Source organism: Aythya marila (assembly GCF_965140915.1).
Source record: "Aythya marila genome assembly, chromosome: 2".
NCBI lineage: Eukaryota > Metazoa > Chordata > Aves > Anseriformes > Anatidae > Aythya > Aythya marila.
In genome coordinates, this window is record NC_139043.1 from 20,783,931 (window position 1) to 20,799,986 (window position 16,056).

At 34.9% G+C, this 16,056-nt stretch overlaps 1 protein-coding gene across 1 annotated transcript in view; it reads right to left on the reverse strand.

Moving 5' to 3' along the window:
- Positions 1-16,056, reverse strand: part of MALRD1 (MAM and LDL receptor class A domain containing 1) — a gene marked incomplete at both ends in the record, with an annotated part of 250,796 nt that overhangs the window by 195,008 nt on the left and 39,732 nt on the right. Inside the window, 3 exons of the mRNA XM_082753206.1 lie at positions 6,952-7,081; positions 8,363-8,530; positions 13,334-13,443. Coding sequence (XP_082609332.1) covers positions 6,952-7,081; positions 8,363-8,530; positions 13,334-13,443 — 408 coding nt within the window. The remainder of the gene's footprint in view (positions 1-6,951; positions 7,082-8,362; positions 8,531-13,333; positions 13,444-16,056) is intronic.

Below are 16,056 nucleotides of genomic sequence, written 5' to 3' on the forward strand. Positions count from 1 at the left end.
GAAACATGTAGATGTAGAACTTAATAGCATGGTTTAGTGGTGGACTTTTCTGTACTAGGTTAAAAGTTGGACTAGATGATCTTAGAGGTCTTTTCCAACCTGAATGGTTCTATGATTCTATCAAGATGCTAACTATCAAGCAATCTTAAGGACTCTGACAGGCTTTCTGCTTCTTCTGTGTAAGGAATTTATTGCTAGTTTTTCCTTAAACAATTTTTGGTCATCCTTACGGTGTTTTGCATGTCACCCACCACAACCTATAATCATCCTCATCCTTTTTTTTTTTTTTTTTTTTTTTTAATCTGTACATTAGTTCAGCTATTTGTTTGATGCCTTTTTTGCCTTTTTGCTTCAAATAGTCTCCATGCCACCTTTATGCATTTATTTCTCTGCTGTCCCTTTTAGCTTCTTACTTAACATGCTCCCTCAGTAATCATGAAGGAACCAGAGTAATACCGTGAACGTACCATTTCAGGATTCCACAATCCTTATTTTTCCTAATTAATTAGAAATTATATAATATAAAATAATAATATAAAATCCTTAAAAAAAAAAAAAAAAAAAAAAAAAAGAAGAATTAATTTTTATTAATCCTAATCTTTATTAATATTTTGAGAGAGCTGTCTTTACAGTGTCAGCAGATTTAGTCTTCTCTGAGATGATTTGTTATCACAAAAGTCTAGATTTCTTGCTGATTCTTGGTTCTTATAAAGTGATTTTACTCTTTTCTGTTTCAAGGAACTTCACCCAAGAGCCTCCACAAATCACATACATAGTTCTCTGTAAACTGAATCAATGCCTAACAAGAATTTAAGAAAAGTTCCTGTTAAAAACAGTACTTTAAAGTGAATGCTTAAAATGGTAGCATTTCTGCAAGACTGCAGTATCATAAATCTCTACATCCCCCAAAAAATCTTTCACTATTTGGCAATGCATGCGTATTTACTCATACTGCACCATTCTAAGAAAAACCTGACATGAAAAAATCCAGGTGAGATGATATCATCATCATTACTGGCTTTCAACTTTCTCCTTTACTTAGAAGTTGTTTAAAAAGACTCTCATGTGTCAATAGACTTTCAACCTTTTTTTTTTTTTTTTTTTTTCTTTTTAATAATCAAATTTAAGATTAAATTTAAAGATATAGATAGATGTCATGAGGACAACAATTTATTGGCAACTTCATATCTAGGAACAACAACAACAAAAAAAAACAGCTTATCAATGGCCATATACATCCTAATAAGTTATTTTAATGCCCTTTCTGACATAATCACACTGAATAGTTTTATATCTGCCTTCCCAGGTTTATGATTTCTCACACTGATACTTTTCGCTAATGCCATGATAAATAAACTCAGGTAATGCATGACAGTACTTTGTGGGTGTAACAGCATAATTTCTACAGTAAAAAATGAATAGTATTCACTAAAAAACACAAAAGTTCAGTAGTAACAAATGAGAATAACTGAAACATACAACAACAACAGCAAAAAAAAAAAAAACTAACAAAGTTCAAGTCTGTTTGAAGGTTGACAAGTCTGATCTTTACAAAATCCCAAGAACAGTTCCCCCTTCCCTCACTTTCCGTCCACAAATATTATTGCCTACAGCTCTGAAATAATTTAAAACTACTTCCTTATAAAGGCTAAAAATTGAATGTAAACACAATTTGCACAATTATATTCTCATATATTTAAAATCATACTTTAAATCTAACAATCACTCGGTGTAGATGGATACGGTAGTCTCCTCTGTAGATGCCTAGAGAAAACAAAACAGTCCAGAACATTTTCTTCCACTCTTTTTTTTGGGACATTTATTTCAATAGCCGTGAAATTGCAGCAGACCTACTTGTGATTTCAGTCACATGGGCTTTTTTAGTAATAGACAACCATGACTTGCAGATAACAACCGTGTATATATCTCCTATGTAATGGGGAAGAGTATGGCATATAAGATGGACAAAATGTACTGAGGGGAAAAAAAAAAATGCTATAAATAGCACTACTGATTTCACCTTGTGCCTATACTTTTAACAAGTTGACCACAGTACATTCCCTAACACTGTATAGTTTAGCTATAGGACTTGGAGATTCAGACTTTTATAGGGGGAATATAATGTTCTGTGTGTTCACATGCAACACTAATCAACCCCAATCTAAATATTGCCCCCCCCCCCCAAAAAAAAAAAAAAAAAGAGTAACATTGCAGTCACATGCATTTGCTACAACTTAATTTTGATGAGGCAGATATGCAATCATCTAGGTAGTTGCCTAACAGCATTTTTAAGTGAAACAGAACACACTGATTTGTTAGATCTGACATTTTCTGGAAATTCCTCAGTTCATAAGATATTATCATTTGCAAATGCTTCTCAGGTTCTGAATGTGAGTGATTAGTATACTGATATGGGAAATAGTCTCAAAACAGTAAGAGCCTCCAAAATAATCAACTGATGTTTTCATTGGAAATTTAGCAAATTAGGTCCAAAACTGTTCTTTATTCTAAAATATTAGTGTAGTCAGAAGAAAATTAAATTTCTAAAACAATGAAATAATCTGGTAATTTAGGAAGCTGGATACTCAGGTCCACGCAAAATAAAATAAGAGAAACATAGGTATTTTTTAACAATCAAGTGCTTTCTACATCAATTAGAGTGTTCCTTCTGTGTTACTGAAAGGGAAAGGATTTTTTTTTTGTTACTAAATTTTTTGTAAAAAAAAAAAAATTGTTACTACATTTTTTGTAAAAGTACAAAATTTAGGTTCATGATTTTTGGGTTCTATAGCAATTCTGAAAGTGTCTGTGGTCTCAGGCAGAAAAATGCTCTTGCTAATTCTTCAGTGCTCTTCCTTTCCACAATGTACTTCCCACTTCCCCACTCAGCTCCTTGTTCCCAGACCTCTAAGATCTCAGTTCTTTGCCACTTACAGCAAAGCTTTATGCTCTTCCCTCCCAAAGCATCACTGCTCTACATCTATATTTCTCATTCTCCTTCTCTCTGTGTTTTCTCTCTCTCCCCAAACTTTTTTTTTTTTTTTCATTATTTTTTTTCTCTCCCGTTACCCCATCACTGGCTTTTTGACCTTCTAGTCTTAATATACCCCCCCCCTGCTTCCTTCCCTGGCTTCTTCAAACCCCCTGATTACTTCTCTCCCATATTAGTGAGCTCAAGCAACGTAGTTGTCTATCAGATTATTTTCCCATTTGATCTTATTTTCTACACCATCAACATAGTTTTTAGATTGGAAAGGTAAGCATTTAAACTCCACCAAAAGCATATGGTGTAGACCTTATAAAATTTGCTATACATTCACCTTCCAGAGCACGAACACACAATGTGATAGGTATGTTAGGTCACTGTTATAAATCTGCAGCTTGAAAAAGGCAGTCAATTTTCTCTTCTACTTTAATGCATGGTAGTCATGTATAACACTTTATAGCCACCGTAAATTCTTCAGCTGTGGAAGTAAAGCTGTGAACTGATAGTCAGGAGTAGCACCACTCAAAAAATAAAACATTTCATAGATTATATTTTGTATTGTTTTTACTTTTCTCTACTATGTAGAATAAATCTAAAGGACATTTTCTAATCTGGGACATGTAATTTTGTACAATGCAACTAGGAACCCGGAAGAAGAGTCTAAAATTTATTATAATAAAAATGATAATTTTTAAAATCACATTATTGCAGCAGAACAAGATGAGGTAAACTAATTTTTAGACCACAAGTCACACGATAACAAAATACTTTCACAGTAAGTAAAGTCAGCTTTGGACCAGAAGAACCTACCAACTGCATTTGTACCTACTAAGTAAGTGCTTTTCTTACATATGGCATAAAATTATTCTCATTAAAATGTGTTGACAAAGAACACCGCCAAGATTGAAGCTTCCCAGGGATTAAATCAAAGTAGAGAGTTACAAAAAAAAAAAAAAAAAAAAAAAAAAAAAAAAAAAGTTGGTGTTAATTAAAGTTAGAATAGACCGTGCAATGAGGAAATTACTGTATGTTAATTTGCAGTAGGTTAGTCTCATAATGATTTTGAGAAAATGAGGAAAATAGATTCTTATGAAATGCCTGAGAGTTTTAGTAAGGATGAATAAAGAAATTGTTATAGATTGAAATATACAAAGAAAGCACATGCAAATAAGGTGTCAGAGAATACAAAGTCAAATAACTGATGAGCACCTCTGTAATGAAATAGAAGCCTGAAATGTTCCAGGAAGCATTTTTTCTTCTTCATGAAAAAGCAAAATTAAGTTCTAGAGCAGGTGGCTGCCTGATGGCAAAAAAGTAAGTAATTCAAGAGAAGCAGAAGCCTCCCCACCACCACCAGTGTAGAAGACATTGAACAAGGACACCTGTCCTCAGGTGGGCTAGCCATATGACACAAGTAATTAACTCATTTGAGGCCAATGGCAGATTTCTCACCTGGACTAGTCCCCACAAATATATGAATTATCTTGACCAACGTAAACACTGCTCCTGTGATACTGAAAACCTGTGGCATGAAGGTGTTTAAAGGGGGGTTTAAAACACATGTGCAGATGTAAATTTGCCATAATTTGTCAATAGGCAATGACAAATCTGAAACTAATCTCCTATTATTTTGGAAGGATTAAACACAATGACTAGGTTATTTAAATTATTAACTTCTAATCCAAGGCCCCTGAGAGATCAAGGTTGCAAGTGAAATGGCCATTAGACAACTAAGAGGAAATACTATGCTGTTTTCATGCGGGGAGGTCCTTAGATCCTATTCAGCGATGAGAATTGTTTTGGTACTGGCAGTGATTTGGGTGTCTATCAATAACAAACAGTGAAAAACACTGGGAAATTTTACTGTCATTCTCAAACAATAAAGTACTAAACTGTGTATTTATGTGTCATGACAAACGTGTTGACAGTGGAACCCCAGAAATATTGTATAATTTTGTTTGTAATTCAAAAGCATATACAGGAAGGTCCAAAGGTTTTGTTTCAAGTGTTTGTTGTTAGTGTTGTTGGGTTTTGTTTCTTTGTTTTGTTGTTTTTTGATTGATCTTATAATGCTCTTATCAGAATTATGAGTTGTTGATAGGTAAGTATGATAGAAAGGGTCTCATTTTCAAAGATAAAAAAATATAACCATCGTTTCTTATGCAGAACAAGTAATTGAATTAATTAAAAAATATTTCTGAAGGTATATGTTAGAGGCCCTGAAACGTTCCCAAGGTCCCTTTTGACTGTGCACTGCAGAGGGATTCTGAGATGCACCAAGATATTCCATGTGTTAGTTTCCATGCAGAGAAAACCTAGGAACATAGCCAAGATGGAAATATTGACACAGCCTAAATATCTTTGATCTGTGCATGGATGCTTTATTTACCTGTCCAGCTGAGGTATTGGCACATCCAAATTAAGTATATAAAACTCACAGTTTGAACAAAAGTCTGTACAGTACATTTTCAATGCCTTCTATCTCACTGTTGTCTTTAACTGAAGGAGTGTGTAACCATTAAGAGGTACTTAACACAGTGCTGCCACAGAATTTCCAAATTTGTATATATGTAATGTACTTTCCTTTCCTTTCATTTTATTAGCTTAGTTTTGTATATGTGAGAGCATGTGTGAAGCATGTTTTGCTTCACAATAGCTTCTGGAATCAACTTCCAATATCTTAAGATTAGGACTTAATTTGGTATAACACTATACCTGGTACTTAACATCTTAAGAATTAAAAAATAAAACACTGTATATTAAGACCATTATTCTAGTTTTAGTAGTAAGAGGGACATAGTTGTTAAAGAAAATAAAGGGAAAAAAATCACAATAGAATCAAAATGAAGTAACTATTTCTCAAGAGTTTTTAGTTAAATTATAGCATTTATGAAGTTACAGAACCCTGACAAGTAGGATGTACAAACATATTGACAGGAAACTAATAACCTAGATTATTAAAATTTTCACTTACAACACTTGGCTTCATCATGGCTATTTGAACAGTCAGGTGTAAAATCACAGAGTTTGTCAGGTGAAATACATTGTCCATCCCCACATGAAAAAAGTTCCGGTGAACAGTAAAGAGATGAAGAATTAGTTTCTTCCATTTCTGTTCCCCCTAAGGAAGGAAAAATAAAAATAAAAAATAAAAAATAAAAAATAAAAGGAAGAAAAATCTAGATATATCACAATGGATAAGAAATACAGCTGATACCTTATGCTTTTAAGCTATATATCATTCTCAACAATATTCAAGCAGACAAGAGAAAAATTATCAAAAAAAAAAAAAAAAAAAAAAAAAAAAAAAGAAAAACAACAACTTTGAATGGCCTGGCTCCAGTTCAGAGGCCAGGTTTTGTGTACAACCATTGTCTCACAGAGAATCAGGCAGCTTGCTGTGCTCCCCATGTCTGCAAGCAAGTCTTTCACAAAAGCTTTGTGAAAAGCTTTCACAATAGCTGTTGTCTCCCTGAGTTCAGTACACAATGAAACTTCCAATAAGCCAAAATTTTTGTGTTGCACCACTAATGGCTTGCAAAATACACATTAGAAAACAACCCAAACTTCAATGAATGGGGAAGGGAAGGGGAGGGGAAGGATTTGACAGTGATGATGGAAAAACTCTCTTGCCCTAAAGATAATGCAATGGAATTTGCTCTTCAGTGGAAGATGTAAGTTGATTTGCTTCTGTCTCTGCATCCAAGTGTGTATATGTACAGGTTCTAGTCAGTGATATCTGGAAATTCCCATCATAACTTTCTTCACAGAACTACTGCAAACTACCTAAAGCACCTACTAGGTAACGTAGGATGAAAATTTTCATTATAGACAATTCATTACAACAGATGGAAAATTTCCTCAGATTATTGTCTTCTTTCTTACACGTGTCTTGAAACTGTCATATGAATCCAATTATACATAGCAGACTTAGTGGAAAATGTTTTGAAAACCACAGAACTTACCTTCACTTTGTTGCCTGACAGCTGAAACAGCTGATAGTGATTTATTTACAACTCTACATTCTTCTGTTACACTGATGTCATCAATAGCAACAGTAGCATTCATTGTTAGAATGGTAGCTCGGAAAATAATCTGTAAAAAATAGAAAAAGTAAAAAAATAAAAATAAATAAATAAAAAGAAATAAGCAAGCCTATTAATGGTGACATGATAAAAATACATATATATTTCTTTATAATTTAACTCTCTCTCCACAAGAAGTAATACCACCTAGAACCACCTTTGATTATCAGTCAGCAAAAACTAAGATTGAAATTTGATCAAATTCAGAAATTTATTCTTCAACTGTCAAACCCATAACTACATTTACTTATTGAAAGTTATGTAACCCAGGAAACCTTGCTTCAATCTCAGGTGATAATAGCCAACACTGCTTGAATGAACTGCCTTCCTGCTGGAACTGTTAAAAGTTATACACCTTGTAAAATGAGCTGTTCAGGATAACCAGACATGGTGGTTTACAACTCTGTTTAATTGAGTTCTATACTATGTCTGCTGAAGTGAATGAGACATTTCCATGCAAGAAATCTATTTGGTGTGATGTCTATAAAATATATATCTTAACAACAACCAGAACAACAAATCATATTTCAGATTTTCTTCCAGCTAGTAAATTCATTATTCATTCTCCCCATTTCTAGTTTTCTACTAATAAATGCAGATAAAGGTACAGTACATTATTTGAGAGAGAGAGAGAGGGGGGTTGTAGGATTTTGTTGGTTGGTTGGTTGGTTTGATTTTTATTTTCTACATATGGTACCATTAATGTAACAATTACAAGTTTACATTTGCAAATACAAAGAAATTTTCAGGAGATTACAAATGGAAGTTCAGTTAAAACTTATCAGTGATGAGAAGTTCATTCTTTTAGATTGTTTTATAGATGACAGACAAAAGGAAGAAACCAAACTAGGAATTTTGCTGATTCCCCTACCAGTTCCTTCTGAGCTGTAGAAAAGTCTAGCAGGCTGAGATTATATAAAAGTAAAATTAAACTAAAAAACTGCTCATTATTTCTGAAATTAATGCTCTAAATTGAAGATCTGCACTTCTCTTCCCTTTAGCCAACATAAACAGGCCCTCACTTTTTTTGAAGTTCTTTTTATTGAAAACTCTGTATTAATGTTTCTTATTTTTGTTTAATAATAATAAAATGTTGTTCTTTAGTAGTTACACCTACTTAAAAAGGGATTTTTTTTGATGAGCACTAAAGAATAGAAGTTCTCTTTTCATATTTTATTGTGAAAGTAATTTAATTCTAAATACCAAGTTAAGTAAAAAAAAAAAAAAAAATAAGAAAAAAAAAAAGCAATGTAAATCTAACAAAGACATTGAAAATGTAATTTCTAATTACCTGAAAAGGTATGTCCCCAGCTGCACTGTCTATTGGTATAGTCACTTTTGTCCACTGCATTTCAGACAGTCCTGAAATGTCACACAGTTTTTCCAAATTTCCATCCAGGGTAGTTCTCTTAAAGACAGAAAGCTGGGAACCCTGGGACAGCCGATACCAAAATCTTACCTGTTGAAAGAGTTTTTAATCAAACACTTTAAAAACTACATCGTCAATCTGCAATATGTTTAATACCAACTCAGATACATACATTGTAACACAAAATGATTGACAGGTCTATACACTGGCTTGACATAAAAGAAAGAGGTTTATGAAACTATGGTGTGTCAGGGAGCAATATTATGTCCAAAGGTAAAACTACAATAAAAAGAAAAACTTGCCTTAAAACTTACTTCAAACTTGTATCTCTCAAGGGGTACAGACTAATTGATATGACCTCCCTTAAACTCTTTTCAGTTCAGTAAAGACTTAGAAAATTCTCAAAGATTATTTTGCTCTGCGAATGCAGAATATAGGGTAGCTTCATGAGTATGTTAATCTTTGAAGTCTTACAGCTGAGTTACTTATATGTAGGGAGCCTTATGATCCTCTTCTTCCACAATCAATGAAAATTACAATTACATGAAGACAATACTCTATTGATCAATAACATTCTGATCACATGAAACAAGTGGATTGACCACTACATGGGAAGAAAAAAAATATCTGCAGCAGGGAGGCTATAAAAAATTGCTTACCAAACAGAAAATAGAGAGAATCCTAGCACACTATGTCTGCCCTGAAATACAAAATAAACCTGATACATTTATTTTTTTATTTATTTTTTAAATACAACCCAGACAAAAATTCAGCTGAGAAGTACAGGGAAAAAAAATAAGATTTTCAAAGGTGAGTCTTTCCTGCTTTTTCACATACTGAAGGACTAAATTTTCATCAGCTGCAGACTTTCAGCTTCCCTGAAAAATCTTTTATAATTCTTGAATCTTAGTGAAGGTAAACCAAGCTGCTGTACAGTTTTCTGCCCATCTTCACATGATCTTACGCCATGCATCTTGGATTGTCACATTATATAGAGAAAATTTCCTTAAATTTCCTTTTTATTATTCCCTCCTCCCATTGCATCAACTTTTAAGCAAACTTAAAAAATGCAGACCATTTTAGGCTAATGGCTAAATGAAGTCTGTCTTTTGCCTCAGGACAATCACAGATCAATGTGTTATCCAGCTTTCAGTTAGATGCAGGAAACAACTGAAGTCTTTTATTTAAGTGAGACAGTTGACACATAATACTTTTCGAGAACCTGTTGGGACTATTAATATGCAAAACAGTGCAGTGTGTGTGTGCACATGTAATTTTTACTTAATTTATTGTGAAGAAATACAAATTTCTAATCACTAATTAGGAAAAAAAGAAAAAAAAAAAAAAAAAAAAGAAAAGAAAACAAATATGTCCTCTCAAAGCATGGATCATTTTGTTCACAGGATCACAGAATCACAGAATGGCTGAGCTTGGAAGGGACCTGTGGAGATCATCTAGTCTAATGCCCCTGATTAACAGGGTCACCTAGAGCACATTGTGCAGGGTGGCATCCAGGTAGGTTTTGAATATCTCCAGAGGAGACTTCACAACCTCTCTAGGCAGTCCTCTGTCCAGTGCTCTGTCGTCCTCGCATTTTCTCACATTCAGATGGAACCTCCTGTGCTTCAGTTTGTGCCCACTGACTCTTGTCCTGTCACTGCACACAACTGAAAAGAATGGCTCCATCCTCTCGACACCCTCTTCTCAGATACATGTTGATGACGTCTCCCTTCAACCTTTTCCAGCCATGTCCTGATCAAGATCCAAGCACCTCTCCCTGCTTGTCCCCAAGACATCTCCCCAGCCAAGTCCTTTCACATATCTCTTCCCCTAGAGGCCACTGCTTTTTCTGAAGGCTATCTGAGCAGCAGCAATGCTCAGAATAAATTTTTTTCAGGACACTAAATCTGTAAAGCATGGAAATAAACATTAATTCATACATATATGGTCAATTCTATTTATTTATTTATTCATTTATGTTAAGGGAAGTAGTGGTTTTAGGATAACCAGTCTTCAAAAGGAGTTTTTCCTCATTATCATATTTACTGTTATGTTAGAGCTGTAGGCCATTACTGTGCCTACCAAGTCAAAGAGCAGGACTAGTCAATTTGAGAACTCCTTACATGCAAATCATCAGCTAATAATCTGAAAGTCAGCATGTGTGTGCATGCACTACCTTTCACTTCACACACCAAATTTAATCCTTTAAAAAGGCAAGTGCATGAAAGATACAACTTTTATGTATCAAAGGAGAGTTTCTTTTGACTTTTGTTACATAGGACAAGGTAGGTCAGCAGTCACTGATGGAAATATTATTTGTTACAACACACTACACTATTTTTTAGTGTAGTACTCCTTTTTTCCCCACTCATGGAAATTATGTATTGTGTAAAGTAATGCTAAGATTTTAAAATAATTTTAAATACTTTCATGTAGCTTTTTCCCCCAACAGACATCTTAAGGGATACAGTGCAGCAGGTATTCAAACTCTTTTCAAAATGAGCTGTTTGAACAACTATACTCTAAACAATCAAATAGCTTTTCAAATGATTTTTTATTTTTTTTTTTCCGGGTTTCCTTATATAAGAAATAAAACTACTTTTGCTCAGTATGACTACATGTTCTACTTCAGAATGACTTCTCTGTCCATTAGGAACATAAACAGAGTTGGGATTAGAAATTTGATTCTACAACTCTTAAACCTTGATCTAAATGAAGATGTTTCTTACCTGACAACTACCGAAAAACTCAGCTACAAGAAGCTGCACAAAGAATTTACTTCTAAGCTTCAATTAACTAGTAAAGCACAATATAAGACTACTATCCCTCAACTTTGATTTTCCTTTTCCTTTATTTTTTTTTTTTTTTTCCTTTTTTTGCCACTGCAGCCAAAGAACTTGTAAAGCTTTTAATAAACATAGATCTCTTTATGCAGATCCCTTTATCCTCTCAGTGGGACATCCAGCATAGGACAACATCTCCCATTTATACACAGAGAGCATAACACACCAATACCCTTCCTAATGAGCAACCACTATTTCTTGCTCTTTCTGAGATATAAAAGTCCACAGGGAAAATGTGGCAGAAAGCCAAGATTCCAGTCTTCAGAAACACTCTTTTTCAGACCTGTATAGCTGGATAAGAACTTGCACTAGTTTTTGCTGAATCTCCAAACTTTAAATACATACAGTATGTGCATATTCAAAATTGAAAATAGCTAATTTTCTAACTTTGTACTAGAGAAGGGTATGTACATCCCCACTGCATTTATATTTATTTGGAATACAGAGCCAACTCTGCAAGACGTCTTAACTGGAATGATTCATTGATTCACACACCAGTTGTGCCCAGCTAACCTTAAGGGATTCTAAGATAAGTTCATTTGAACTTGAAAGGTGCTTATCTACCCAGTATCAAAGTCTACAAAAGAGATGTGAAGCTGCCTGAATGAATGCACTGTGTGTATAAAGGTTGTTGGTTTCCCAGGTCCCATGCAACATGCGGGATTCCAATGGGATGCTGAGAGGCCTTCTGTGCTCCCTGCAGCACCATTCTGCTTGATTTCATTCTGCATCTATTTTATTTCTGATTCTTTAGAACAGTATGATGACATGTGAAGATTAAAAAGTGAGAGACTGTGTTCAATGATATCAAGCTATTCTTAAGTTATTTAAGATTATTTGTTGGACTTTCTATTTGCTGTTCCTCCATATACTGTTTAGTGACTTTTATTTGGGGGGGGGGGGGGAGGAATAATAATAATATATATCTATATTTCCTAAATGAAATTACAGTTTTTATTGTACATTGGGTTTGAAAAAGCAATCAGTCTCAGTTTTATTCTGTTTCTCTAAAGCCTCTTCTTAACCACTAACACAGGAAAATGATTAAATGATTTTGATGTGCTTTCACTCTTTTCCTTTCCTCTTATGTGACTTCTTAAATCAGCAGGCATCATAAAGTAGCAGAAAACATAACTCTGGAATCACATATCTTAACATCTCCTCAATATATCAGAAGGTTTGAAAAGTTAAGTGATGTAAAACTAAAAAAGACTCATGAAAAAAGAAAATGCTTACATAAAGATGTACAGAATCTATTCACTTTATTCAGTGAGCAAAAATATACAAAATGTAGTTAAAAGCTGTTATATATGTATTTATTTAATTGTATATATTTCTTCAATTTCAGTTTTGAAAAAAAAAAAAATTGTCAAATGTTCCAACATTTCAATCATAAAATGGTATTTTCATTTTTTCTTCCAGATTTTTTTTCTTTATGAACAGTCCCGACCCCTTGGTTCCAGAGGTACAAGATACTTGACCAAAAAAAATCACTTCAAGGTAGGCTTTTAATGACTGCTCAGATCAGCTTAATAAACATCCCCCTCTAACTATTACTAAAATTTAGTATGTCTGGAGTACGGTAACCAACTCCCTCCAATCACTCCAACTTATTTAATCTGTATACCAACCACAGATCTCCAGGAATGGAAAGTTGGATGTAAGAGTATTTTCTGCTTACAGACAAGCGCATGATGATTCTTTGGCAGCTTTTCCTCATAAGGCAGGCTGATTTGACTGTGAGCAAATATAGCTCTAGCAATGTCCAGCTATGTTTTTCATAGCATAGAAAAATCTGAAGTATAGCCTTAAATCTGAGTCACCTTGTGGATGCTTTAGAAAGAGTAATAATCAGATATACATGTAAGCCAGTAAAGCAGTAAAAAGCCTCCTGCAACTCCCTCCTCCCAAGGAATGAATCGTCTGCTTCTTCTGCTGTTATTCAAATGGAGCTAGTTTTTCTTCAGCAATACTAACAGCAAGAAAAATACCATATCAACATGGGACAGATAGCTTACAAAGGTGGGGACACTTCCTATCAAACTGTTACCTGACAGCAGGAAAGCCCAGGGGACAGCTTGACAAGGAAGGGGCTCCCCAGATGAGACATTGCCATCTCTGTGTACATCTGATGTGATCCATTGAAGTAAATGAATGTTCCTGTAAACAAAATTCAAAGAAATATGAGAAATATGTCATGCTCCAGTGGCAAATAATTACCTCTGAGAGGTAACTGTGTTCTGTGAGGCACATGAAGATTATTCAAAAATGTAAACAAACGGAACAGCATTCCCTTCAGTTCAGCCCCTGTGGAGAAAGAGGAGGGAGCTGCACCAGGCTATGACAACCAATATCTATATAGGCAAAGACATAATTGAATTGCTGAATGCTCCTGGCTCTTTCCTCAGCAATAAAATTAACAAAGTCTAGAGATGAGGAAAGAAAGTATAGAGAAAAGTAGTATTTGGGCAGCCATTACTACAGCTATCTCGTCATGGTGCCTGCAAGCACTTTAACTTTAGGAAATAAAAATACAGAGCCCTGCAAAGGGGGGCTCACGTGCTGCTTCCACAAGGGTTTTATTGGGCAGATCCACTGGTTGCACCTTCATCTGCTCTCTTCAGGTAAAACCTTCAGACCCTTGTCCTCCAAATGCTAGCACTATGTCCTATCGCCTTGTTCACACGAAGCCCCTCCAATCTCAGCATGGTCTGCAAGAGCAGAGCATGCCGGAGATCAAACAGCATGGACCTCAGCTGGGATCCCTAAAGGACACATTTTAATTGGCTTAAATAATGTTACGAACAGAATTTGAAATAAAAATTAATTTCCTTTAGGGTACAGTATTTACTCTCAGCACATCCCAGACAGTTTTAAGCATGCTAACAATGTTGCAGACCATGGGAGCCAATGGAATAAGCTATATTTTCTCATGGGGTCCACAGACTTGACATTGTTGTCTGTGCTAGTGGGGATGAAAGCTTAATTAAAGATCTAATCTGAACTCTGGCAAACGAACTGCCTTTGGATTTGAACTACAGCAGATGTGCTTCAGACAAAGGTAGGAAAGGATAAACATCTTAAAGGGGCCCTAAAGCAGCATATTTTGAATGCCGTCAGTGCTGCCTTCACTGAATACTGAGACTTTTTCATGAAAATCTATGCAAAACAACACTAAGGACTCAGTCTTGTTTGCACATTGATATTACACACATATTGCCTTACATCTTGGAAAATCAGCTATTGTGCTGCCACAGTCATACTCTTTAGCCACTTATTTCCCATGGATACATAATGAAGCAGAGGGTTAGGTCCAGACCCATGTGAATAATCACATAGCTGTGGCAAGGCCAGTACAAAGAAGTGACCGTTACCGCCCTATGTACAAACAGGCGTGCTGCACGCTGTGGCAAGAGGGAAGCTCCCCTCATTGCAATGCAAGGGTACATCAAAGGATCCTCTTTTAATTTGCAGCTGAGGCTCTACAGTAGCCTTGTTAAGATCTTCATTAACCAAAATTTGCTGCTGCCCTCCACAGGAGAGAAGAGACACGAACACTCAGTGACATCACAAGCAACTATTTAAACTTGAAGAATTCTGATTTAACATTGACAAAAACTTGCTCAAATTCTGAAAGCCTAATTGCACAGCTGGGATGTGTCTGAAGCAAGCACAGTGATAGATGGGTACAAAACCACCCCAAGAAAGACCTTTGCACTGACTTACAAGGGTAATGCACCATTACTGGTTTGAGAGATGCTGTGAGGTAACCTTGAGATCTACCCAAGGTAGAGACTTCAACCTGCAGCCTGCAACTCCATATAAAGACACAAACCCACTATGCAGTGATACAAGTATCAGGCAGCTTAAGTGCAACAGCCCAGATCCCATATGGCTAGTTTAACATGCTGCTTAAACTGCTGAGCAGATATTTCTTCAGGCCACCCTTGTTATGACCAAATCTCACCATCACCTCAAATAACCCTTCTGGGAAAGACACAGTCATATCAGTGCTCCCTTCTGGAGCTGCGAGCACTGGGAAGCCATAAGAAACTAATACTTGCAGAGAATGCAGTAATGCAGATTCAGTGGTCCTCTAGAGTGACAATGAAATGAAATATTAAATAGCTACTCCAAAAGTGAATAGCAACTATTTGGTGCACTTTACCACTTGGAAAAAGGGTATGCGATCATGCAGTTAGAGGTATTATGCCGCATGCACACATATAATTACACCCCACTAAGGTTTCCTCGAAAAGTAAAAGTAAAAGTAAAAGTAAAAGTAAAAGTAAAAGTAAAAGTAAAAGTAAAAGTAAAAGTAAAAGTAAAAGTAAAAGTAAAAGTAAAAGTAAAAGTAAAAGTAAAAGTAAAAGTAAAAGTAAAAGTAAAAGTAAAAGTAAAAGTAAAAGTAAAAGTAAAAGTAAAAGTAAAAGTAAAAGTAAAAGTAAAATCTTGGAATTCCTCTGCCCTCAGATGTTTAAGGTGGAATACTTAATGTTTTGCTTTCCTTTAATGTGAGAATATGAGAGAAGTGTGGAGATCTGGCTGTAAGATAATGTATCCTTTAAAAAGAAATAAAGGGATATTGGACTGTAATCCAAATTTTAAAGTAATCTAATCTCCACTGGAAGCAGGATAACAAATACATTTTAATAAAATTAAAGTCACAGAGTATTTATCAGTATTATTTGACAATGACAAGCATACTAGGCAGTTTCTTTTTTAAACAGTATACTAATATCATTTTCATTTTGGAAAAAGGCTTTAAATAAG